We start from the raw sequence: 25,986 nt of genomic DNA, 5'->3' as shown, positions 1-25,986 counted from the left end.
TCTCTCTCTCTCTCTCTCCTTGAATCCCCTTGTATTTACTTCTCTGATAATTTTTTTTTTTAGGTTTTTAGGTTTTTGCAAGGCAAATGGGGTTAAGTGGCTTGCCCAAGGCCACACAGCTAGGTCATTATGAAGTGTCTGAGATCAAATTTGAACCCAGGTCCTCCTGACTCCAGGCTGGTGCTTTATCCACTACGGACTTCCTTGCTTTTGTCTTCATTTGTCTGGGACCTGGCTTGACTCCTAGCTACAGAAAACCTCCTCCTCCCCCTCATCATCTCCTTGCTTGGTAGCTTGAATTGAGTAGGGTTAGTAAGTGTCGGTCAGATGGTCTAGATTCCTCTTTCCTGGTCCTAGTTCCGTCCTGTGGAGTCTAGCAGAAAAAAAACCTAAAACCTGTTTTCCTTCCGCTGGTCATCCTAGAGTAGTGTCTCTGTCCTCATGGCTTTCCGTAAGATGATAGGTTCTGAGGCCAGAGAAGTCATTTAGCCCAATGAGCCCATGTAGCTCATTGTTTTGTTTGTTTTAAGTAGTATTTCATTTTTTTCAGTTACACAAAAGACAATTTTTAACATTAATTTTTTAAATAAAATTTTGAGTTCCAAATTTTCTTCCTCCCTCTCTTCTCCCCTCCCCTCCCTAAGAGGGTAAACAATTTGATATAGGTTATGTATGTGCAACCATGTAAAACATGGAAAAGTTTGCAAAAATAACTTTCATTTTACAAAAGAAAAAAACAAAATTGAAAATTGAATGCTTCAATCTGCATTCATCCATCATTAGTTCTTTCTCTGATGTGGATAACATTTTCCATGATGAGTCTTTTGAAATTGTCTTGTATCATTACTGGGAAGAGCTAAGTCATTTGAGCATCATTACAATGTTGTCATTACTGGGTACAATGTTCTCCTGGTTCTGCTCACATCACATTGCATCATCTCATACAAGTCTTTCCAGGTTTTTCTGAAATCTGGCTATTTATCATTTCTTATGCAACAATAGTATTCCATTATATGACTATACCACAACTTGTTTAGTCATTTCCCAATTGATGGGAATCCCCTTAGTTTCCAATTCTTTGCCACCACAAAAAGAGTTGCTGTGAATATTTTTGTGCATCTAAGTCCTTTCCCCTTTGGGATCTCAACCTAGCAATGGTTATAGCTATATCAAAGGGCATATACAGTTTGGTTGCCCTTTGGGCATAGTTCCAAATTGCTCTCTCAAACATTTATCATTTCCTTTTGGTGTCATATTAGCCAATCTGATAGATGTGAAACAGTACTTCAGAGTTGTTTTAATATGCATTTCTCTAATTAATAGTGATTTAGAGCATTTTTACAGGGCTATAGATAGCTTTGATCTCTTCATCTGAAAATTGCCTATCTATATCCTTTGACCAATTATCAATTGAGAAACGGTTTGTATTCTTATAAATTTGACTCAGTTCTCTATATGTTTCAGAAATGAGGCCTTTATCTGAGACATTTCCTCCAAAATTGTTTCCTAGCTTTCAGCTTAGCTCATTGTTAGCATACATTTAAACATCCAACACCCAGATCCAGACACAGTCTTTTCATTGTGGTCTGACTAGGGCAGAATAATCCCTTTCCTTACCAGTCAATTCATGTGACTGTCTTTAGCATCATAAGCATTCTTGAGCATCTACTGTTATAACCTCCTGGGGCTCAGTTTCCTGAACTGTAAAAAGAGAGTTGTTAGACTTAATGCCTCTAATATTCTTCTCACTTCTAGAGGTAAAATTATGTAAGCCTGCCGAGCAGCAACGGTAAAAAGAGACATAATAGCTATTATAGCATATGTGTGCAAAAAAAAAGAGTTCAACTGGAACAGCACAGGCTGCTTTGAAAAGATGAGCCCAACTTTTCTTGTCTCAGAATGAACACCAAAACAGTGAGGGGGGGAGGAGTACATAGCCAAGAGAATTCCAAGAGACTGAAGAGCTGAGTAAGGAGCTCAAGGACTGACGGTGCTTAGTGGAGCCAGATTAGAGCCCAACTATGTTAAAACATGGGCAGGGGCTCTGAGAGAGAGAGAAGGAGGAGTAATAGTGGTCCAATGTACACCAGAGAAAGGGAACACACAAACCCTGAGATCAGGAGCAGAGCAATTGGTACCAAACCAGCCTCAAGATTCAGGACTGGCAATTCAATAAACTGGGACTTCAATAAATACTGAACTGGGAGTTTTCCAGGGATTATAAGTACAATTCTTATGAGAAACTAACTGGAGCTTGCCAGGAAGGAATTCATACTATTGTCTCACTAATAGGCTCAGGGAACAAGACTTTAAAAAGAAATTTCTTTACTATGTTTAATTGGAATTCTATGGAAATACATTTGTCAACCTTAGTCTTTTCAGGGGATTTTGGAGCCTACAAACCAGATTCTAAAGTTCTTATTCATCAGAAAAAAGAACTGTGGCTGTTGATTTACTAACAAAAAAGGTTTGTGTATACTAAGAGTCCAATCATTAGTTCAGACAAGTTTTATCAGAGATAAGAGGAAGGAGCCATCATCACCAAGAAATGGAAGAGGTAGGCAAACTGGGCCTTAAAGAATGAATGTGTCCAGGCATAGTTGGGAAGAGAGATGGGGAAGCAAGAAGATATTCCAAATAGGAAAACTAATATGAACAAATCAATGGTGGGGATGATGTACTGGGTTTATTTTTATTCTTAAGAGATTCTCTTTCAATGTGAAGGTGGTGAAAAGAATGTTGGCATTGGAGTTAGGAAAGATCAGGTCCTGGATCCTAAGAATTTAAGAGGGGTAGCTAGGTGGCTCAGTGGATAGAGCACCGGCCTTGGAGTCAGGAGGACCTGGGTTCAAATTTGACCTCAGACACTTAGTATTTACCTAGTCGTGTGGCCTTGGGCAAGCCACTTAACCCCATTGCCTTGCAAAATCTAAAAAAAAAAAAGAATTTAAGAAAACTTCTCATCCCTTGATTCTCCTTTCTTACTTTTCTGGATTCTTTCTTGCATCTCGTATCCATCTTGGCTCCTCTTAGTTATTACATTGATAAGTTGAAGATCAGCTACTTTAAACTAACATTCATTGCATCAATCCAAGATTAAGAACTGCCGGCGGGGTAGCTAAGTGGCACAGTGGATAGAGTGGATAGAGCCCTGGAATCAGGAGGACCTGATTTCAAATCTGGCCTCAGAAACTTAATAATTAACTATCTGTGTGACCCTGGGCAAGTCACTTAACCCCCCCTTCATGCCTTTCAAAAAAAAAAAAGAAATAAAGAGCAGCAGTCATTAGATTTTACAGATAGGGAAACTGAACCTTGAAAAGGTTTCATAGGATCAAAGATTGATCTGTTCAACTTACAGGTGAAAAAACTTGAGGTCCAGGGAGGTGATGTGATTTGCCCAAAGTCACACAGGATCTGCTTGTCTTTCCGGAAGTAGTTTGAAGTTGCCACCAGAAATGGCATCGAGGTGGTAAATTTACATTTTAAAAGGTGGCACGAATATATATATATATATATATATATATATATATATATATATATATATATATATATATAACTATTCAAGAAAGACCTGAACATCACCAATAACCATAATGATATGGCGAAGTCAGATGAGCTCTGAGCATTGCTAACAATAAGGTTAGTAGGGTGACCGAGCTTGATGAGCTATTTAAAATCCTAAAAGATGATTCTGTTGAAGTGTTTTCCTGACATATCAGCAAATTTGGAAAATTCATTAGTGGCCACTGAAAATTACCAAACAATCGTGTTCATTTTGCATGCTAGCCAGGTTATGCACAAGATTCTGCAAGTTAAGATTCAGCTATATATGGGAATTACCCGAGGATCAAACTGTCTTCAAAGAGGCAGAGGAACTAGAAACTCCATTGCCAATCCATTGGATTATTCCAGAGAATTCCAGAAAAACCTCTACTTCTTCACTGGCTACACTAAAGTCATTGAATGTGTGAATCATAACAAAATGTAGCAAGTCTTCAAGAGGAGTACCAGATCATCTGAACTTGTATTTGGGTCAAGAAGCAACAGTTAGAACACCAGATTGGTTTAAGATTGGAAAAAGAGCATTCCAAGGCTGTATTTTGTCACCTTGTTTATTATTTAACTTATGTGCAGAGTGCATCATGTGAAATGCCAGGCTGGATGAATAAAAGCTGAACTTCAGGCTCCTGGGAGAAATATCAATAATCTCAGAAATGCAGATGACACTACTCTCATGGCAGACAGAATAGAAAGCTTTTTGTTGAGGGCGAAAGAGAAAAGTGTAAAAGTTGGCTTAAAGCTTAACATCAAAAAAAGACTAAAATCATGGCAACTGGTCCCATCACTTCTTGGCAAACAGAGAAAAAGAAATGGAAGCAGAGGCAGATTTTATATTCTTAGCTTCAAGGATGACAGCAGACAGTGCCTACTGTCATGAAGCTGAGAGACACTTGCTTCTTGGGAGAAAAGATATGGCACATCTGGACAGTATACTAAAGAGGAAAGACATCTTGCTGATAAAGATCTTTATGGTCTAAGCTATGGTTTTTCCAGTAACAATCTCTGGCTATGAGTGCTGGACAGTTAGGAAAGCTGAGACTTATAAGAGAGAAGACTTATAAGAAAGAGTTTCTCTTAGACAGCAAAGAGATCAAGTCAGCCAATACTTATTTGAATTCAGGTTATTCAATGGAAGGTAAAGCTTAAATACTTTGACCATGTAATGAGAAGGTAGGACTCTTTGGAAAGACGCTGATGTTGGAAGATTGAAGGCAAAAGGAGAAGGGAACAGTGGTGAATGAGATGAACACAACTTTGAGAAACAGTGGAGGATAATAATGTTTGTCCTTCACTCTGAAAGAAGACCGTGACATCAGGGAGGGGATACCATGACAAGCAGTTAAATTGGATTTGAAGGGGGGGGGGGGCTGTGCTAAGTCACTAGCCTCACTTTCTCCTCCAGAGCCATCTGGGTTCAATGGGCAGAAATGAATCAGGATGACTGGAGATGACCCCGGATTCAAAACAATCAGGGTCAAGTGACTTACTTGCCCAAGGTCACATAGCTAATAAGTGAGACTGGATTTGAACTCCTGTCCTCCTGACTCCAAGGTCAGTGCTACTGAAGCACTATGACCCATTGAGTCATGCAGAGTCAGACACAACTGAACAACCATAATGCCACTGGTGTATCGATCCTATATACAATTCTATTTAAACAGAGTTTATCAAGATCTTCAAACAGAAACAAAATGCTTATTCTATAATAATAATCTGAAGACATTGTGGCCAAGTTCACATACACCACCTTGGGTAATGACCAGGTGGGGTAGTGTAGCAAACAATAGTGTGCATTGGATTTTCTTTCATTTTCCACTCGAATTTTCCCTAAGCTAGTTCAATAGTACCCCCAATTGACAGAAGAGGAGAGGAGAGGTAAGGGAGGAAGGGAGAAGGTAGAGAGAGGAAAAGAGAGAGAAAGAGGAGGAAAGGAGAGAGGAAGCAATGTGAGGGAATAGGGGAGGAAGAGAGGAGAAAGTAGAAGTGAGGGAAAAGAGAAAGAGGAAAGGCGAAAGAGAAGGAAGAGGGAGAAGAAAAAGAAGAAAGATGAAGGAAGAAAGGGAGGGGAGAGATTAGAAGGGCGAGGGAGCCCAAGGAGATAGGGAAGGAGGGAAGCAGGACAGGTGTGAGAGGGGAAGGGAAGGAGAGAAGAGCTTGTCCCCTCTAGGTGTTTCTGTTCTCCCTCTGCCCAGAGCAAACCTGAGAGACACTGAATGGAGCACCTGCTAGAATCACAATCCTACCTGGGACCTGCCTTAAAGGCTGGGGTGGGGGTGGGGGGTAGGGAGGGGGGCCTTGGCAGGTTTGGTGGATTTCAGACTCGACAATAACAGCCCCAGATTAGCCTCCTGGACCCGGACCCCAGCCTTGGTTGAACCCCCCCCCCCCCACCTTGGCCTTGAGCCGCTCCGGCCTGTTGGGCATTGAGGATTTGGATTTGTGAGGAAGGCAAGAATCTGCTGAGAAAGCAGAAGAGGCTGGTTGGGGGAGAAGGGGGCTAACGAGGGTCCTAGAAATTACTTCATACAAAGAGGAGATGGTAGAAGGAACTAGGGAAGACTCAGGGGACAAGCTCACTATAAGGTGAATTTGTTGTCTTTTTTTCTTCTTGCCCCCAGAGAATAGAAACAGGAGCAAAGGAAAGAAAGTAGTATCAGAGAAAGACCCGGAGATGAAGTTTCCAACTCTGGGGAGACTTCTTCCAACCAACCCTGCCCCCAGGTCCACTCCTATCCCCCCATGCATGAACTTTTACCTTCCAGATTGTGCAAGGAATAGGCTGACTCTGGAGGTGGTGAGCCTAGGGGTCTTCAAGCAGAGACCAGAAGACTGATCCCTACCGGGGCTGTCTTGGAGAGGGAAATTTGGGCCCTGGGACTGGTGGCATGATAGATAGTGTGCTGAGGCTGGAGCCAGGAAGACCTAAGTTCAGATTCAAGCTCAACAAGTCACTTTAGGGCTGTCTGCCTCAGTTTATACATTTGTAAAAATGAGAATAATAATAGCATTGTCTCCAAGAGTTCTTTTTTTTTGGAGGGAGGGGCAAGGCCATTGGGGTTGAGTGACTTGCCCAGGGTCACATGGCTAGTAAAGTGTCAAGCACAGGGCCTCTGGTTCTCTCCCAGGGTTCTTCAGAGGATAAAATAAAGCATTTATAAATATTTATAAAGCAATTTATAATCATTTATAAACTGTAAAAGTCCTATATAAATGCCAGTGTTGTTTATTATGATTATGGATAGGACGAGCCAGCCCTCCCCAGGAGGAAGCCTTCTGCCAACACGTCAAAGAATGCATCTTGCTGAGCCTCTCCTTCTAGAATGATATCTTTTTTCACTTCCCCCACCCCCACCCATGGGGCCTTGGACCCAGGAAAAGCCTTAGCAAATGTTTGCTGACTACAGAGTTTCAAAACCCCCCTGTGGGGTGGGTTAAAGAGCAGAAGGGAGGGGGCCTGAGCATCACCTCCTCTAGGCTTACTTTGGTGAAATCTCTGGTCCCAATTTTCTCTCTCAGGTTGATAAGGATGCCTGTGGCTGTGGTATGGATTTTGATTCCAATTTATTATTAAAAAGCATAATTCAAAACCAAAGTTTACAAAGAAATGAATCAAGATTTGGGGCTTTGAAAATCCCCTCTGAGGCCAATATTCTGAAATTGTTTATTACACTTGTGACACTCACAATAGCTGGAGTGACAGTTCCTCCAGGGTTGTGGTTTGTGCTTGCCTCTGTAGTACCAGAAGCTCTGTTCATAATAGGTGCTTAATAATGAGTTGTTGAGGGGGCAGCTGGGTGGATAGAGCGCTGGCCTTAGAATCAGGAAGACCTGAGTTCAGATCCAGCCTCAGACTCTAAATAATTAACCTAGCTGTATGACCTTGTACAAGTCATTTAACCCCGCTGCCTTGCAAAAAAACAAAAATAGTGATTTGTTCAATGATTCATGTATCTTTGAACTCCTTCTATCAAAGTTGAGCTCTCTGGACAGGGACTGCTTGACTTTGTATCCTCAGCACCCAAAGACTGGCACTTACTGCCAATTATTTAGTGAATAAAGTAATGAGCTATGTAAATGTTGACCATAATTAGGATCTAGTTGGTTCAGTGGTTAGAATACTGGGCTTGTGATGACCTAGCTGTGTGACCCCAGGCAAATCACTTCACCCCTGTTTGCCTCAGTTTCCTCATCTATCAAATGAGTTGGAGAAGGGAATTTCCAACCTCTTCAGCACCTTTGCCAAGAAATCCATAAAGGGTTCAGAATCAGACTTGAATGATATGACTCAACAACAACAGTGTGAAGGGAGGGAGCAAAAGAAAATTGTTCCAGGGTTGCAAGCCTTCTAAGTCTCAGATCCTTCTCCAAGTTTCTTGCTGCCACTTCTGGACAGTGTTAGTCAAAGGGTTAGTCAAAGTGTTGGAAGGAGAAAATATTTCCTGAATTGTACGGAAAAGACTAGATAGATGTTTCTGTAATATTTCTCCTTCAATTAAAGGACTTATTTGGAGCCAGGCATTTGTCTTGGGGGGCGGGGTTCCCAACACTAATTTACCTGATTTTGAGCTTGGGAAAATAGAATCTTCCCTTCTCAAGGGAATTAGAGAAGGTAAGCTCCCTGAGGACAGGGACTGGTTTGGGTTTCTTGTCTTTGTCTCCTCAGTGCCTAACAGTGCCAGGCACTTAGTAAAGGCTCATTGATTGATGGATTGATTATCACAGAGTTATAGCTAAAGATGATGTCAGGGGTCATCCGGTCTGACCCCTTCATTCCACAGGGGAGAAAACAGGCTATGAGAGAATGATCACTCACTGGCTCAAGTTTGAGAAGCCAGTAAGTGACAGAAGCACGTTTTGAACTGAGGTCTTCTGTCCTCTTTGAAGGGGAAAGAGAGGACACAGAGATCTTACCTCTGACAGTCACTGCCTGCAAGATCTTAGGCAGGAAGCTTCCATTCTCAGAGTCTCAATTTCCTGCTCTGTAAAATGAGAGAGGAGAGAGGGTGGATTTGATGACCCATTGAGGCCCCTCCCAGCTCTAGATCTGTGTCCATCTATGTATGTATGTATGTATGAATATGTGGGTGTGTATAGATGTTTATATGTACATACATGGATTTGTGTGTGTGTGTGTGTGTTTCCATCAGGAGACTTGGGTTTAAATCCTGCTTTTGACATTAGATGTTGATATTCTCCTGGACAAGCCTCTTAACTTGACCGTTCCTTCAGTCTCCTCTTCTGTAAAATGGGGATGATGCCAGTAGCTAGAGTATCCACCTCCTAGGACTTTGTTGAGGAGCAGATGAGCTCAAGTTTTTTCCTGCTTTGGGTTTCTCACTTATCCTGGAGTGTTTCCCTCTTCCCCCAGGAAAGGAGGAAGACTTTTCCTACTACTTGGCTTTAATGCCATTAGGGGCAGGGAACAGTGCCAGGTTGAATTCTGGTTAAGTAATCACAACCAGAGGAGCATTCAGAGTCTCTGCCTTCTCTCCCCTTCCAGCCTCTTGGAGATGCCAGTGCCCACAGCCAGGGAAAAGGTGCCTGGGATGAATAGGCCCCTCCCCCTGGATGCCTTAAGGACCCTCTGGTTCTGGCTGAGGAATGTAAAAAGATTATGTTTCTCAAAATTATATTTCTAGCAAAAAAGACTGATTTTTTCTTTTTTTTAAGTTTTTACAAGGTAATGGGGTTAAGTGGCTTGCCCCAAGGCATGCAACTTTGCAATTATTAAGTGTCTGAGGTCAAATTTGAACCCAGGTCCTCCTGACTCCAGGGTCAGTGATCACTTAGCTGTGAGAAGTCAAGACCCTTTTGTTAACTACAAACTCAGGAGGATAATACTCAGGATTCTGGAGGACCGGTCCCACCAGGAAGAGACAACAGTTTATCAGATAGTATTGCACAAGAATGAGTCTTGGAGGAGCAATTTGAGAAGCTTGATATTGTGCAGTCTTCAGACCACAACAGAGGTTAAGAATTCCCCCCATTCTTTCTTTTTTACATAAATATTTCCCCTCTCTCCCTGTTCGGTGTGCTCATTATATTGATGGTCTCCACCTATAGGTTAGAGGCAAGATCTTAGAGAATAAAGCTTCATGGATAAACTGCCTTTTTGTTATTCCATTTTTAGCCTAAGATTAGTCAAACCTAAAACCGTAAAACCTCAGAAATAAGTTTTGTTCTCTAAGACCTTACCTCTAACCTATAAGGGATGACCTCTTCAGAAAATGACCGCCCTGAACCCAGGGGGAAAAAATTGAACTTTCATGCAAAAAACAGAGACCAGGGAAAATCGTTAACCTCTCCTGTGGCCAGATGAGGAAGGTTGCACAACCTTCAGTTGCCCAAGTGTTCCTTGTACAATCCTAGCTGGTCTTTTGTTGTCTCTGGCAGGGCGAGTCGCCCAGAATCCAGATCACCGTCCTCCTTCCTGAGTTTGTCACTTAACAAGGTCCCCAGGAATCTTCTTTGTTACTAAATTACTGAGGCGACATGTGAAGGCTGAGGACTCTCTGAAGATACCAAGATTATAGTTTTAGAACCTTCATCTGCTTGGCCGTTAACGAGCAAACATCCTGCTGTTGCTAGAAGCTCCCAGTGGAGCAGGGCCCTCCAAGGTCCAAGGTCCAAGGTCCGCCAGGAGCCTCCCCCAGATTCTCTGGGAGGGGAAGCCGGTGTTTGTTGTGGTCCTAACTCCACCCACTGCAGCCCAAACAGCCTTGTTTAGCTTTGTAGCCTCTGCAGGATTGACGATCCAGGGCTGGGAGGATTGGACCCCACGATTTCAGGCATCTAGTATTGGTGGAGACCATCTAGTCCAACCTCCAGGTTTTACACTGAGGAAACTGAGGCCTCACAGGAAGGAAACAGTATCTTCTGACCAAATTCAGGTTCTGCTAATGCCTTTCCCTCTAAAATGACTTGATATATTTTTAAAATATATTTTGCATAAATGTAAGAGTGCTGGGCTTTTTTCCCCAATCAGAGGCAAATTCCTAAGGGCAGTGAGGGTGGTATTTTGTGTTTCTGGCACCTAAGACACAATGGATGCTTAATAACTGGCCTATAGATTGACTTATTCCATCATAGAATGCAAGCTCTGGGCCAATGAATTCATGTCAGAGCCCCTAAGCGTCTTGGAGACCTTTCCTCCCGTTGGTCCTTGATCATTGGTGGCTAGGTGGCACAGTGGATAGAGCACCGGCCCTGGAGTCAGGAGGACCTGGGTTCAAATCTGGTCTCAGACACTTCATAATGACCTAGCGGTGTGGCCTTGGGCAAGCCACTTAACCCTGTTTGCCTTACCAAAAAAAAAGATCTCTGGCTAGAAATCTACCATCCCAAATAAAAGGAGACCGGCCCAAGGGGGCCTGACCCAGATTGGTCCTTCTTGCGCCTGGCCCCTCCCTGGCTCCCTGGTCCCAGTCCCATTCTTCAGGAAAGATTCTTCTTTCTCCTTTGTGTCCCAGGTCCCTTGGGCCGCAGTCTGGACCCCTGCTCAGAACCATGATCTGAAATACAGACAATAAGATACATCCTATTGCAAAGGAGACAAAGGTTGGCGAGAAAAGCTGAAGTTGCTATGCCCCCCTCATCCAGGTGCCAGGAGGCCCTGAAGGGCAGCCCCAACCCAGGGAGGGCTCTCATTCTTTGGGCTTGACTCTTCCTTCAAAGCCAAGGGGCCATTCCCTCACCCTTTCCCTACCTTTGGAGCAAGGGTGGGGGTGGGGTGGAAGGGCTAAGGGGTTCGGACACAGACTGTGAACTGAAGAGGTGGGGGCTGGGCGGAGGAGCGGGAGGCTCGCTTCTGATGCCGCTGTGATGTCGGGGTGCCCTGTCCCCTGGAAGCGACCATCCAGTTCTCCCCCCACGTGCCACCCTGCTCCCCTGCGCTCTCATTTTGCAGAGGAGGAAACTGAGCCGGGGCGGGGAGGTGACTGTCCCCGGGCCCAGGTAGGCCAGGTCCCCCAGCGGTAGCCAGCCCCAGGGGGTTCCAGGGAATCTGGGGCCAGATCCCCGTGCCTGGGCGGGGGATGAATGAATGAGCCTGTGGGAAGGCGCGGCGGCGCGGCCCCCAGCGGGGCCCTCGGACCCTTCATCCTGCTGCGGGGCTGGGCTGGCCAGGTTGGCCCCCCTCCCCCCGCCTCCAGGCCGGGGCCCGGAGCCGCAGCAAAGCGGGGCGGGCTGGCACGTGAGCCCCTGGTCCGGAGGGGGCCGCGGGCCGCGGGGGGCGTGTCCGGGGCGGGCACCCCCAGGCCCGGCCCAGGAGGGGCCAGAGCCCGCGGCCGGGGCGGCGGGCTGGCCATGGAGGAGCGGGGCGCGGCGGGGCCCGGGCCCGGGGAGCAGCTGCGGGCCCTGCTGGAGGGCGCGGGGGGCCGCGGCGGGGCGCTGCTGGTGGCCGAGCTGTGGGACCGCGAGCAGAGCCGCCGCCTCCTGCGGGACTTCGCCCGCCACGTCTTCCCCGAGCCGCCGCCGCGGGAGGAGGAGGAGGAGGGAGGCCGGCAGCCCGGCCGGGCGGGCCCCCGGGGCCCGCAGGAGGCGGCGGCCGCCCCCCGGCCCGGGCCCCCCGGGCGGGCCATCCGCTCCCCGCTCGTGTTCGTGCTCTGCCGCGAAGCCTCGCTGCGGGCCCCCGAGTCGCGCCGGCGCCTGCGGGAGATCCTGCGGGACGTGCGCGCCCGGAGGCGGCCCCGGCCCCGGGAGCCCCGCGCCGCGCTGGTCGGGGTGCTGCTGGAGGAGCCCGGCGGCGGCCGCGGCGAGGCGCCCGGCGCGGAGGGGGGACGCGCCCCGGAGCCCCGGCGGCGGCTCGAGGCGCTGCTGGGCTCCGTCTTCGGCCGCGCGCTGGGCGGCCCGGTGCAGGCGGCCTCCTACTGCGCGGCCCGGCCCGCCGCCGCCGCCGACGTGCAGAGCGCGGCCTGCCGGGCCCTGCGGGCAGCCGCCGGCCAGCGGCCAGGTCAGCGGGGCCGGGGCCGGGGCCGGGGCTGGGGCAGGTCAGCGGGGCCGGGGCAAGGGCAGGTCAGCGGGGCCGGGGCCGGGGGCCAGGTCAGCGGGGCCGGGAGCCGGGGGCCAGGTCAGCGGGGCCGGGGCCGGGGCCGGGGCTGGGGCAGGTCAGCGGGGCCGGGGCCGGGGGGGCAGGTCAGCGGGGGCCGGGGCCGGGGCCGGGGCAAGGGCAGGTCAGCGGGGCCGGGGCCGGGGCCGGGGCCGGGGCCGGGGCCGGGGCAAGGGCAGGTCAGCGAGGGCCGGGGGCCGGGGGCCAGGTCAGCGGGGCCGGGGGCCGGGGGCCAGGTCAGCGGGGCCGGGGCCGGGGCCGGGGCTGGGGCAGGTCAGCGGGGCCGGGGCCGGGGCAAGGGCAGGTCAGCGGGGCCGGGGCCGGGGCCGGGGCCGGGGCCGGGGCCGGGGCAAGGGCAGGTCAGCGAGGGCCGGGGGGGCAGGTCAGCGGGGCCGGGGCCGGTGGGGGGCCGAGGGCCAGGTCAGCCCGGGCTGGGGTCGGGGGGCGAAGGCAGGCAGTCCCGGGGCCAACTTGGCCCCCCTACAGCAGAGACCAGGAGTCGACTGGCCCAAGGTCACCCAGGTAGAAAGCCGCAGGCATCCCCCCACCCCACCCCTGGTTTTACAGAAAGGGAAACCAAGGCCCAGAGAGAGTCAAACCCTGGGGAATGAGAGGGATGTGGCCCAGGACTCAGCCCTGGACCCCATCCTTTGGCTCTGAGTGGACAGCACCGCGGGCCCCCATGCATCACTCATGCCCTTCCCGGGGCCCCAGGAGCTGGGGGATCCCTCCCTGGGACTGTTCTCTCCCCTACTTCCTCCTCCAGTTCATTCCCTATCCTCCTGGACTGGAGGCCCGCAGGCTTTCTGGGCGACAGACTATTTCGGGGTGGGGGGTGATTGTGTATGTGGAGGGCAAGCGCCTGGCCCTGTCAAATCTCTGCTTCTTTTTGGAAAAATCTGCCCCCCTGCCCAGGAGACAAACAAGGTCTCTCTCTCTCTCTCTCTCTCCCTGTGTGTGTGTGTGTTTGTGTATTGGGGCCCGCAGAGAGGGACAGTCAAGAAACATGGACATAGTGAAAAGAGACGAACCCTGGCATTCTAGACTTTGTTCTGTCACTTGCTCTGTGACCTTGGCTAAGTCCTTTCCCATCTCTGGGCCTCGATTTCCCCTTCTATAAAATGGGGGGGGGGCTAGATCAGATGATTTGTGAGGTCCCGTCCAGCCAAGGATCCAAGATTCAAATCTCCGCGGCCCCTTCATCCCGGTGTAGATGGGGCCCGTCTCCATCTCCATGCTCTTATCTGCTGGGGGACTGGACTAGACGATCTCTCTCTCCAAGGTCCTGCCCAGCTCCCGATTCAGAAGCCCTGGCCCGGGCCGGGGCTAGAGGACTCAGCTGAACAGGGAGCAGAGCAGGAAAACTTGGGAAGTCTCCGTGGGCGAGGGCTTTCCCCGGGCTGGAAGCTAAACCCCGGGGATTTAACTGGGGCTCGCTGGGGCGCAGGGACGGGAGCTGAGAAGGAAGCTCAGGGACCAGCCAGGCTCCTCTAACACTCCTCTAATGAGTCTTCCAAGGGTGCCTGGCCCAGGAGAGCAGGTGATGAATAAATGCATGCCGACTGGGAGGGGAGGAAGGGGAGGTGGGGGACATCAGCCACAACCTCCAGAGGCCCCAGTGGCTGAGTCACCCGGATGACCCTGATTTTCCTGGGGGAGGAAGCTGAAATGGGAGCAGATGAGAGGTTTTTCAGGAAATGAGTACTGCTCTGCATACTATAAGAAAGAAACCCAAGTTCCCCAGTCAGTTAACCAGAGTTCGAATCCAGCCCTGTCATTTACTACCTGTGCGATCTTGGACAGATCCCTTCCCCTCCCTCAGCCTCAGTTTCCTCCTTTGTAAGCTGAGAGAATTGAGTTAGATGGACTCTGAACTCCCTTTCAGGGCTACAGTTATCCTGTCTTTTAACTTATCTAGATCTTAGTTTACTAGCCTTTAAACAAAAGAGGGGATTAGATTTAAGGTCTCTGGGAGCTAGGAAGGCTCTTAATCATGTCTATTCTCTTAGACTCTCTGGACCTCAACTGTCTTCTATGTAAATTGAAGGGCTGGGCCTAGATGAGGCTCTCCTTTTTATCCTTCTGGGACTGAGACAGCTGGAGAGGGCAGACATCTTGGTCAGTGCTTGAGGGAATTTGAAGTCTGCCCCCTTCACCATGCTAAAATGTCCAGAGTCTTGGATTTTCAAATCTGGGATTTGGAAGGTCCAGGGAGCATGTGGGCTGCAGAGGCATCTGAGATGGAAGGAACACTAGGTAAAATTCATGCACTATGAGATCAGTTGAAGAGGGTGGCTGCTTTAACCCAGAAAAGAGAATGCTGAGGGTGGCCTGGAGCATCTTGTTGAGCGTGCTGGTGCTAGAGCCATGGAAGCCCAAATTCCAGATCTTCTTTTGATGGCTTGTGATGGGTATGACCTTGGTCCATCTCCACCTGAGACTAGGGGCCAAAAGGTTACTTTTGCCCCTAGTCAAAATGGGGACTATTGTAGACTCAATGTAGAACTCCCCTCCAGTTTGTGCTTTTGCAGATTGGAGTCAGCTGTCAGGGGAAACAGAGCCTGGCTCACACTGATAGTAGTAGTTACCTGGTTGCCTGGTTGCTTGTCCTATGTTGTCTGGGCATTCTTTGACACAGCTGGACTAACTGAGGTCCTTTCTGACTTGGAGATCCTGGGATTCTGTGAGACACAGGCCTGGTGAGCAAGCAGGGGTTTGGAGAGGTCAGCTTCAAGGGTGATTTCCTGGGATGGGCATAGGGAGGTGGCCCTTGCATAATCTTCCTGGGGCCTCTTTGGTCTGCCTGTGGGGGCATCCTCCATCATCTGAGCCTGTGACCCACCTAAGTCCTCTCTCAAAGCAAAGCATTTGATTGTCTCCTTCTCTTCTTCTAGAAGAGATGGAGCGATATGGGGCTCATTGAGTGTATAGATCCAGAACTTCCACAGTTGAATGGTTGAACCCCCCAAATAGTCAGTAATCGTTCCTGGTCACTTGGCAAAAGGATGCTAGTGAAGGATCCTAGCAACCTGAGTTTGGCCCTAGCTGTCTATCAATGACTTGGCCGGAGACCCAGATGCACCCTTACCTCAGTGAGCAGGCTAGGTGGGTGAAGCACTGAGCATGAAGTCAGAGACACTCAGGCTCAGACACATCCTAGCTCTGTGACCCTGGACAAGTCACTTAACTCAGTTTCTTCATCTGTAAAAGGACATCCTCCCAAGGTTTTTATGATAATAATTTCAAAGTGCTTTGGAAACTTCAAAGTGCGTAGTAAGCGCTATATAAATATTAGCTATTTTATAATAATAGTATAGAATTGCCTTTTACCAATACAGATAAGCTTCTGTACATTTCTCCCCTTCATCTAAACTCAGAGCATCCCTTTCTTCCCTCTAAAATCTACTGAAGGTGGATAGAGCACCAGCCCTGGAGTCAGGAGGGACCTGAGTTCAAATCTGGTTTCAGATACTTAATAATTACCTAGCTGTGTGACCTTGGGCAAGTCACTTAACCCATTGCCTTGAAAAAAAATAAAAAATAAAATAAAGTCTACTGAACCTTTACTTTCCACAAACTTTTCTGACTTTGCGAGGAACAGGAGAGGAAAGCTGCCTGTACCCCTGTAGTTTCCTCTCAAACCTAATCTTCAAGTGGAATGTAAATTCCCTGAGGGTAGGGATTATTCCCCCCCCCCCCCAGTGTCACTACTTCCTCAGCATCAAACATAGAGTGGGCTCTATTGTTGTTTGTCCTTTGTTCTTGAAGAAAGCCATAAATTCAGGGAAGTGATGTCAGGACATGAAAGTGAATTAGATTTGAGTGAGGGCTTAAATTTTGAGGGCTGGCTGGCTAGTATAGTGGGGAGACCAAATGAGAACCCTACATACACACCCAAGGGTTTTGTGTTTGACTGGTCCTGTAGTTGGAATTTGGGCTCAAATTCTAAATCTACTACTTCCTATATGTGAGACCTTGGACAAGTCCTTTTCAGTTCTCAGGCTGACCATTGAGGCCTTTGGTTTATTCCCCTTTCTGGTCAGATCACACAGACAGCTGAGGCTGTTAGAAAAGTGAGGTGGTTCAGGGAAATTAGCAAAAATGCACAGGTGAGGGGCGGCTAGGTGTCGCAGTGGATAAAGCATCAGCCCTGGAGTCAGGAGGACCTGGGTTCAAATCTAATCTCAGACACTTAATAATGACCTAGCTGTGTGGCCTTGGGCAAGTCACTTAACCCCATTTGCCTTGCAAAAACCTAAAAAAAACTGCACAGGTGAGTTTTCCATTATTATTTAATAAGGATCATCTCAAAAATGTCATAATTCTCTAGGCCTAGGGCACTTAACCAGGGGCCTGGGTTTAAGCATAAATATCTTGATAATTATATTTCAATGTAATTGGGGGGTTTTGTGATCCTATGTATTTTATGCAATTAAAAATTATTCTGAGAAGGCATTCATGACATAATGAAGGTTCATTTTCTTCCTCTTTGGGGACTGGATATCAGAAGTGACTAATTTTGAGAGTCAGTGTGACATACTGCATGGGCCCTTGGTGTCAGAAAGACTTGGATTTAAACTTGCCATAGGCCCTTACTATGGACAAGTCACTTACCTCTCTGTGTCTCAATTTCCATCTGTAAAATGAGAATATTGGACTCAGAGGCTTCTAAGGCCTTTTCCAGCTCTGAATATAGTATTGTTCCCTTCTTAAGTTTTAGACATTTACAGTGTACTGAAGTATCACTCTTATAAGCTTACCTTCCCAGGACTTCCACATGTTAAGCCCTCTTCCTCTTCTTTCTTCCCTCTATTTCTTCCTTCCTTCCTTCCCTCCTTCCTTCCTTCCTTCCCTTCTTTCCCTGCCTCTTTCTTTCTTTTCCTTCTTTTTTTGAAGGAAGTAAAATGTAGGAGACTCTCAGCACCATGGAAGTCCTTTCTTTGGGAACTCCAGTTCTCCCTTGGGTGAATCCTGTGCCTCTCTCTCTGTAAGTCTGACTCCATGTGTCTTGGTGCATTCTGTCTTTCAGAAGAGACGATGGGGGAGAGGCTGGGATTCCAGAGGTTGCTAAGATGCTTTCCTTGGTCATCATGGAGCAGGGGGAAGGGCCGGACCAATAGCAGTAGCAGCCCGGCTGAGGGTAAGTGTGTTCCATTCTGTGACTGGGTGAATCTCTGGACTTTACGGTAGAGAGAGGACCTTTCCTTCTACCCTGGACCTCCTCTTTACTTATTCCCCAAGTCCCTTGACTTGAGGCATTTGCCTAACTCCCTTCTGTCTCTAGACTCCCATGGTCCCTCTATTTTTACCTCTCTGAAGGCCTCCATTCTCTTTTCTGGACATTTTTCCTCTTTTAGAATGTGAATGGATGAATGAACAAGAGGCTTTTATTAAACTCCTTTGTATGCTAAGCATTGGAGGTGGGGTGGGGGGAGAGGGGGATGCAGACACAAGAGCCACACATGCCCTTCCCTTACAGACAGAACACATACAGGGGAATGGTGACAGTGGGAGACAGGCCTGGTATGAGGAATCCTGGGTGGGGGGGAGGTTAAAAGGAGCTGCACTTATTAGGCACTTACAGTTGATTTGCCATTTCTGGGAGTAAGCATGGCATTGCTTTGATTATTAGTCCCAGATTAAGTTCATTCATTCATTCATTCATTCATTCATTTATTCATTCAGTCTTCCAGAACTTCCCCTTTGGCAGCTTTCTGTGGACACTGGGTCCCAAGAGTAACAAGAGTATAATTTATATGCTGGTTTTAACATTTCCCCACTTTCTTTTTCTCTAAACCTCATCTCTCTTTTGTTTCTTGGTATCTCATTCAAAAATAACCCTGGAAAGTCAGGACCAGGGGCAAGTGTAAGAAGCCAAGGGTCAAGAACAAAACTTTCTGATCACCAGACCTTTCCAAAATAAGGCCCAGGTTACCAGGACAGGCTCATTGTCCCTTAGAGTGGCTTCCAACAGAAGTTAAATGACAAAGGTAGAGGATGCCCTAGAAGAGAGGATTTTTTTTTTTAGGTTTTTGCAAGGCAAATGGGGTTAAGTGGCTTAGGTCATTATTAAGTGTCCGAGACCAGATTTGAATTCAGGTACTCCTGACTCCAGGGCCAGTGCTCTATCCACTGCACCACCTAGCTGCCCCGAAGAGAGGATTCTTAATGATATAAATTGAATGGGAAGGTCCCTTCCAGGTCTGGATCAATTGCTTCATCTTCCTGGGCCTCAGTTTCCTCTTCTGTAAAATGAAGGGTTTAGACTAGATGTCTTTGAAGTCCCTTCCAACTCTATGCACCTATGATTCATTCACCCCCTACTTCCCTCAGTCACTCACCCATTCATTCATCCATCCATCCATCCATTAGTTGCCACTAGAATTTATCAGATTTAAGATCCAATACCAGGTGCCATGGTGGGGTGGGGGTGGGGAATACAAAGATGAATAAGATATGGTGCAGCAGAGCTCACTGACTTTGGAGTCTAAGAAATGGGTCTGAATTTAGGCTCCAAAGTTTCCTGAATGATCTTGGATAAATCCATTTCCTACTTTGTTCTCAGTTTCTCCTTCTATAAAATGAAACAATTAGATTAGATTACCTTTGAGATCCCTCCTGCTTCTTATGGTGTGAAATGAGTGCTGGATTTGGAGTCAGAGGTCATGGATTCAAATCCTGTCATCACTATCTTTATGACTTTGGACAAGTCATTTCCTTTCCCTGGCCTCAGTTGACTCACCTCTAAAGTGAGAGGTAGGATGAGATCCCTTCCAGCTTTGCCAAGTCTGTGATTCTACCACTTTTTTCAAGTTTCTTAACTTGAACTTTACTAGTTTAGAGCAGAAGAAATCCAGACCATCCACAAAAGGCACACATCATAGTGAAGGAGAAACTCTTGGGAGTCCCCTGAGCCTGGACCCTCACATCCTTCCCGACTTACTCACTGGGTCACTCACCCATTGCATCCTATTTGAATCTCTTTTCCTTTCCTTCCTCTTGCTCACCCCCTCCCCTTCTTTTTGCTATAGATGCTTTCCAGGAACCCTCAGAGGAGCTGGCACTGACAATTCTGTCTCCCAATGGACACTGTGAGGATATCGAAGGAAGAACAGGGGCCTAGATGTCCCAGACTACCACCCAGATCCTGGAGTGACCAGGCTGTGAGCTCTAATTGGACTTAGGACCTTTTGGTTCTGTTCCTGCCCCATCATGAAGACTGGAGCTAGGCTCTTCCCTGTTCTATGTTCTAGTCTGTCCCCATGCCAAGTGGAAGGGGGATGCCACCTATATACTTTTCACCAGTGTGGTGAGACTGGGTTAGTGATCAGAAAGGAACTATTCCTCACTGACCTGAGCAGCAAATGGAAAAATTGGGCCCTCTGGGATCTGCTTCTAGCCCAGAGTTATCTAACTCTGTGATCAAGGCTGTTACTTCATTTCTCTGTGTCTCAGTTTACCACTCTGTAAATTGAGGAGAAGATACACCTACCTTGTATTGGTATTGTGTGAAGTCTGTGCTTTGGGAAGAGTGACATAGGACTTTGTAGATCTACAGTATTATAACAATCCTCTATGTTGGTTAATGTGCATGATGGGCTTTCCAATGTCATGTAGTGGAAATAACATTAGCCTGGAATTTGGGGTAACTAGGCTCAAATACTAATTCACTCACTGGAAAGCTAGAGGGCTCAGTTGCCTTATCTGTAGGAAGGAATGGACCGGATGACCTTAAAAGGTCTTTTCCACCTCTGTCATTCCTCATTTGCATCCTTGAGGATAAAACAATATAGCATCAATAAATACTCTGTAAGAAAAAGTCTCTTAAAAGCACTGGAAGTTCAAGTCCACGCCTACTTTGGTTTTTTAATGTTTCATTAATACCTCCAACTTTTGTACCAGTCATTTCCTACCCCACCCCCACCCCCAGTTCTCTTGTAACAAACATTGAAGTAGAATCCATCAGCACCAGGAGCTGTCCTGATGGCAGAGCCCCAAGCCCAGAGATGAGGGAGGCTCATTTCATGATCTTGCCCTGGGACTAAGATGATTGATTTGAATTCTTCAGACTCTGATGGTCTTTTAGTGTCTATAAGTGTTTATATTATTACCCTTACTGTAATATCATTCATCTTTTAGTGAATAGATTCCTAAATAACTATAGGACACATTTCTTCTAAGTGTTCTTTAGGGAGACATGGCAAGAAACTTGCATTCCACATCAGATCTGGGTCAAGGCTCTACTTTGCCACAAATATTTGACATCTCATATTTCTGAATTTCAGTTTCCTCTGTAAAATGAGTTTGGGTTTGATCTCAGAGGCCCTACCGGCTCTAAAATTCAGTACTTCTTTTGTTTCTACATCCTGTTCATCTAATCCACTTCTGTCCTCTGCCTTGTGATGAAGCTCTGCTCTTTCCCAGAGCCAGGCAGGTGACCCCTCTCCCTCAGCGTCCCAAGGTTCCTGAGGGGTTGGAGCATTTCTACTCTATCTCCATGGTCTGAGCCCCCACCAACATATTTCCGCCTATTGTTAGGGACCTATGACTAAGCCCCAATTTTATTAAACCACTTAAAATCTCTGGGCTTTTACTTCAAAGGAATAGCAATATACAAAGGTTTCCAGGTCATAGCCTCCCTTATTAGATCAGTTCCTACACTGGCCCCATCAAGTTAAATTTTTTGGCATCCTTTTTGCTCCCTGTTCCTCAAAGCCCCAAAGTCACTTCTGAAGACGACCAATTCCTCCTTGTTCCCTGAGCATCAATGCTATGTTGGTTGTGAATACAAGCTGAATTCCAACTCCTAGAGTCCTGTGACTCAGTCTCCCAACCTTCTGAAACTCCCAAGGTAGGAGTCTCTGCCATCTACATCCAGATTTGAAAAGTGTACATGAAAAGGCCAAGGATGGAGATCTGTTTCTTGGGCCACATGGCTTTGAAGAGGCCCTAAGGTCTTTTCCTCTTATGGTGTAGTCTCCTTGAGCAGAGGAGTAGTGAAGAGGGGTTGGCCAATGACAAGTTGAAAACTTCCCTTTCTTTGCCTGATTCACCACTGGAACCAATTGTACCATCTATTCCTACTTCCAGGAAACATCCCATTCATATAATTACAATTCTCCAGGAGGCAAGTTTCCTAAATGCCCTTCCATGTGGAGAGGTTATATTGGCCAAAAAAGCTGATAGTCTGTACAAGTGTCAGATCCCCCATTATAGCAAAACAGAGAAAAAAGAGAGATAAAGCAGGTTCATCAAAACTAGTCCATCAAATCAAGTTTGATAGCAACGTTCTGAACTTACAGACCCCACTTAGCAATAGGCTCTTCCCTGTTCTATGCTCCAGTCTGTCCCCATGCCAAGTGGAAGGGGGATGCCACCTATATACCTTTCACCAGTGTGGTGAGACTGGGTTAGTGATCGGAAAGGAACTCTGCCTCACTGACCTGAGTGGTAAATGGAAAAATTGGGCCCTCTGGGATCTGCTTCTAGCCCAGAGCTATCCAACTCTGTGGTCTTCTCACCTCTTCTCCATGGCCAATATCATGACTGTGATGACTTCTTAGAATGCTTCATAGAAAAGAAACTGAAGGCAAGACTTCTGGGGGTCCCAGTTCCCAGATTCTTCTCCTGGAGCAGTTCTGAATGAAACATGGAATTTGGCTGGGAACAACCTGAGCTTGGGAGTCAGGATGGGGTTGTACTGAGAGCCCAGAAAGGAAATGACTGCAGCCTTGTGAGAAGAGAGAATTCCATTCTGTGGCCCACCATCTGGAAATATTGGACTTTCAAGCTGAACTCCCCATCAAGCATACTGAATGAGGAGGAGATTAGTGGTTGGGGATAACTGAAAATAGGAATCATTCCAGATCTTAGTTTTTGGTGGGGTTCAGAGCTACCACTTGAGGCCATTCATTCATTGTTCTGAGTGACAGAATCTTCCCCTTACTATCCAGGAATCAGAGCCAACTTTTTATAAAGAGCTAAGTGAACTATTTATTCTTTCCCCCAGGGAAATTAGCTCTTCTCCACCTCACTCTCCCAATCTAGAAGAGAGATGGGCAAGAATCCAAATTCAAGTCTTGATTCCTTTCCAAGGAGACACAGTCTGATAGAAGGATGTACAACTGCTGCCAAGCCTTTTCTATACTCTGTGTTTCCCCTTTGGCAAATAAAATGCCAACTTCCACCTCTTAAAGCATCTCAAGGGGAAGAATGTACACCAGGACAGGCTTAGAGACTAAGCTATTTCTCCAAACATAAAAATGACTTGAATGAAAATGATTCTGGTGGGGTTTTTTGTGTTAATTTTTGTGGCTGATATGTTTTTTTTATTGTCTTCATCTCTGACGAGAAGCAAGGGAACACTGGATGGAGAACTGGCTTCAGAACCATGGAAACCCAAGTTCAAGATCAACTTTTGACCCATACAAGCTCTGTGACCTTAGGCAAGTCACTTGATGTCTCAGAAAACAATAAGAAAAGATGTAGAATGGGTGCTGACCTGCCTACTTACCAAGTTGGCTGTAAGCAGTTTCCTAGCTGGGGGTTCCCTACACCAATGAAATCACATATCTAGATTCTATCCCTGTCATTTCCCAGTATATTCTTCCTCCCTCCTGGGGAGCCATTCCTTATCTTTGTGAGCCTAGACTAGTCTTTCAGCTTTCTGGAGCCTCTATTTCCTCATCTGCAAAGTGCTGGTGGAGGGAGGTGATAGCACCTGCATCCTAGAGCTATTGGTGAGTTATGAGACTTTGGGAACTAACAATAATTCAGTATAAGAGAGATAAGCTAGGGGTGGCTAGGTGGCACAGTGGATAAAGCACCGGCCCTGGAGTCAGGGGTACCTGGGTTCAAATCCGGCCTCAGACACTTAATAATGAGCTGTGTGGCCTTGGGCAAGCCACTTAACTCCATTTGCCTTGCAAAAACCTAAAAAAAAAAAGAGAGAGATAAGCTATTCCTTTCCTGACTATCCACATTTCCCACTCCAGAGGGCCAACTGGCTCATAACAACCTTCCTGCCCTTGAGCCTTTTTTACAAACAATAAATAAGAAGGTGTGCCCATTTTTTTCCTGAAGAGATGGTTGTTTGACCTGGAAGCCGCTTTCTTTGTGGGACTGACCATTTCTGAGATCTTTAAACACAGGAGGAATTCCTAGACCACCTGAGGGGTCCTCAAGCTGGGCTTTGGGAGGGTCTTCTAGGAAGCTCCGGGGACATTATTTCTTTACTTCATGGTTTTGATATAGCAATATTTAACTTTTTGCAACATAAAGTAACAACCTTATTTAATAAAAATCAGCTAATACCTTATTTTTTATTGTCAGAGACATCTGTTCTTCATTGCAGTAGAATGGCAATGCTATATAGCAGTTGGAGAGCCAACTTCAGAGCCAGGAGGACTCTGGTTCAAGTCTGTCTGTGACACATCTTGGCTGTGTGTCCCTGGGCAAGTCACTTAATCTAGAACCATAGTCAAGTCAAGCATTTATTAAGTGCCTACTACATACCAGTCACGTGATAACATACAATACACAAACACACCCGCACAACCTGTGCTGATGGAGGAGACAACAAATGATAAAGGCAGGATCCACTGGAGTCCATCAGCAGAGGAAAATCACCAGCATTAAAATGAATCAGGAAGGGCTTCTTCCAAGAGGTGAGATTTTAGCTGGGACATGAAGTCACGAGTTAGAGGTAAGGGGAGGGGAGGAAAATTCTACATCTAGGGTAGAGCCAAAGGAACTATCTTCAGTGGAGAGATTGGAGGGGAGAGGGGAGAGCTGGAAGGGACTTCAGATGCCCCCTAGCCTGGCACTGCCTTTTTTATTTTTTATTTGAATTTATTTTTTAGGTTTTTGCAAGGCAAATGAGGTTAAGTGGCTTACCCAAGGCCACACAGCTAGGTAATTATTAAATGTCTGAGACTGGATTTGAACCCAGGTACTCCTGACTCCAGGGCCAGTGCTTTATCCACTGCACCACCTAGCTGCCCCATGGCACTGCCTTTTAACAGATAAGGAATACCCATTGAGGTTAAATAACTTACCCAAGGTCATTCCTACCTCTCAGTGACCCTCTAGGTAGCTCTCCAAGGTAATACTTGGAGGGAAGGTGCAGAGCTTATGTGGGAGAAGGCATTGATCACTGAGCATTCAATAGACCATTGAAATCACAATGGGGCAGAAATGTTGAGGAGAAGGGTTTTTTGGCCTTGTTTTGCCAATGGTAGGTCTCTTGCCTCTCTTTGCATTCCCTGGAAGACGGTAGGCATAGATGTATGGCTTGACTATGTAGCCTACTCCATTTAGCAAGCATCTATGAAGCACCTGCTAGCTATCTGTCCAGGAAATGTATGTGAAAGCATGGGAATAGAAAAACCTGATTGAAACAGTCCCTGCCCTCAAGGAGCTTACATTCACCTCAGGGAGAAATAACCCATGGGCAGATGAGTAAATGCTCCTTGGAGACAGCAAATATATTCATTGGGTTAGAACAACTCTAACAAGGAGGGATGGGTGTGGGAGGCCATGGTACATTCAGTGAAGAAGTAAGAGATCCCAAGAGGCAGAGGAAGGAAAATATTCCAGGCAGGGAGAATAGTCTGGGCAAAGGCCCCAGGGTGAGAGATGGAATGTCTATCAGTGTAGACAGAATTGGATGGTGGAAAGAAAGTGAGATTATGGAGGGAATTAGCTAAAGATGAGTGAGCTCCTTGTCTTGTACTCCCATGGGTGCCATAGAATAGAAGAGTAATTGTAGAGAGATGGATTTCAAAGGGGAATACCGTGACTATTCCCTCCCCACCTCCTGGGGCTCACCCAGGGCAAGGGAGCCTGGGTTCTGGTCGTGTGTGTTTGATAAATACTGTTGCTGGGTTGTACAGAAGAAATGGGTGCAATTTGCAGTCCTCCTGGATTCATCTCCCAATTCAGAGTGTGCTGGGTCAGTCAGTAGTCATCAAAGGCTAGGGAGTGAGGATAAAGACTCTTGAGAAAGAGGCAGCTGAGATACGAGAAATTTGGTAAATGTATGTTTTAAGAAGTGAAGGCCCAGGGGTGGCTAGGTGACATAGTGGATAGAGCACGGGCCCTGGAGTCAGGAGTACCTGGGTTCAAATCCGGTCTCAGACACTTAATAATGACCTAGCTGTGTGGCCTTGGGTAAGCCACTTAACCTCATTTGCCTTGCAAAAACCTTAAAAAAAAAAGAAAAGAAAAAAGAAGTAGGGCAGAAATTTAGAGAAATCACAAAATTCACTCAACAAGTCGGACCTAGTATGCTCAAGCACTATGTCAGGCCCTGGAGATACAAGGACAATAAAATAAAATAGACTGTCCTCAAAGGGCTTACAAACATAACGGCTCTT

The 25,986-nt window shown here is 47.0% G+C and overlaps 1 protein-coding gene across 1 annotated transcript; it reads left to right on the top strand.

Moving 5' to 3' along the window:
• The first annotated feature begins 11,601 nt into the window (after nt 1-11,601).
• Nucleotides 11,602-25,715, top strand: C5H2orf72 (chromosome 5 C2orf72 homolog). The gene is made up of 3 exons (XM_074190116.1): nt 11,602-12,514; nt 17,640-17,750; nt 19,642-25,715. Exons 1-3 carry the CDS (start codon nt 11,602-11,604, stop codon nt 19,731-19,733), a joined length of 1,116 nt encoding a protein of 371 aa, XP_074046217.1. The 3' UTR covers nt 19,734-25,715.
• Nucleotides 25,716-25,986: the final 271 nt, after the last annotated feature.

Source organism: Macrotis lagotis, chromosome 5 (assembly GCF_037893015.1).
Source record: "Macrotis lagotis isolate mMagLag1 chromosome 5, bilby.v1.9.chrom.fasta, whole genome shotgun sequence".
NCBI lineage: Eukaryota > Metazoa > Chordata > Mammalia > Peramelemorphia > Peramelidae > Macrotis > Macrotis lagotis.
The sequence above is the reverse complement of the archived record's forward strand: the minus strand, read 5'-3'. Positions and strand labels throughout refer to the sequence as shown.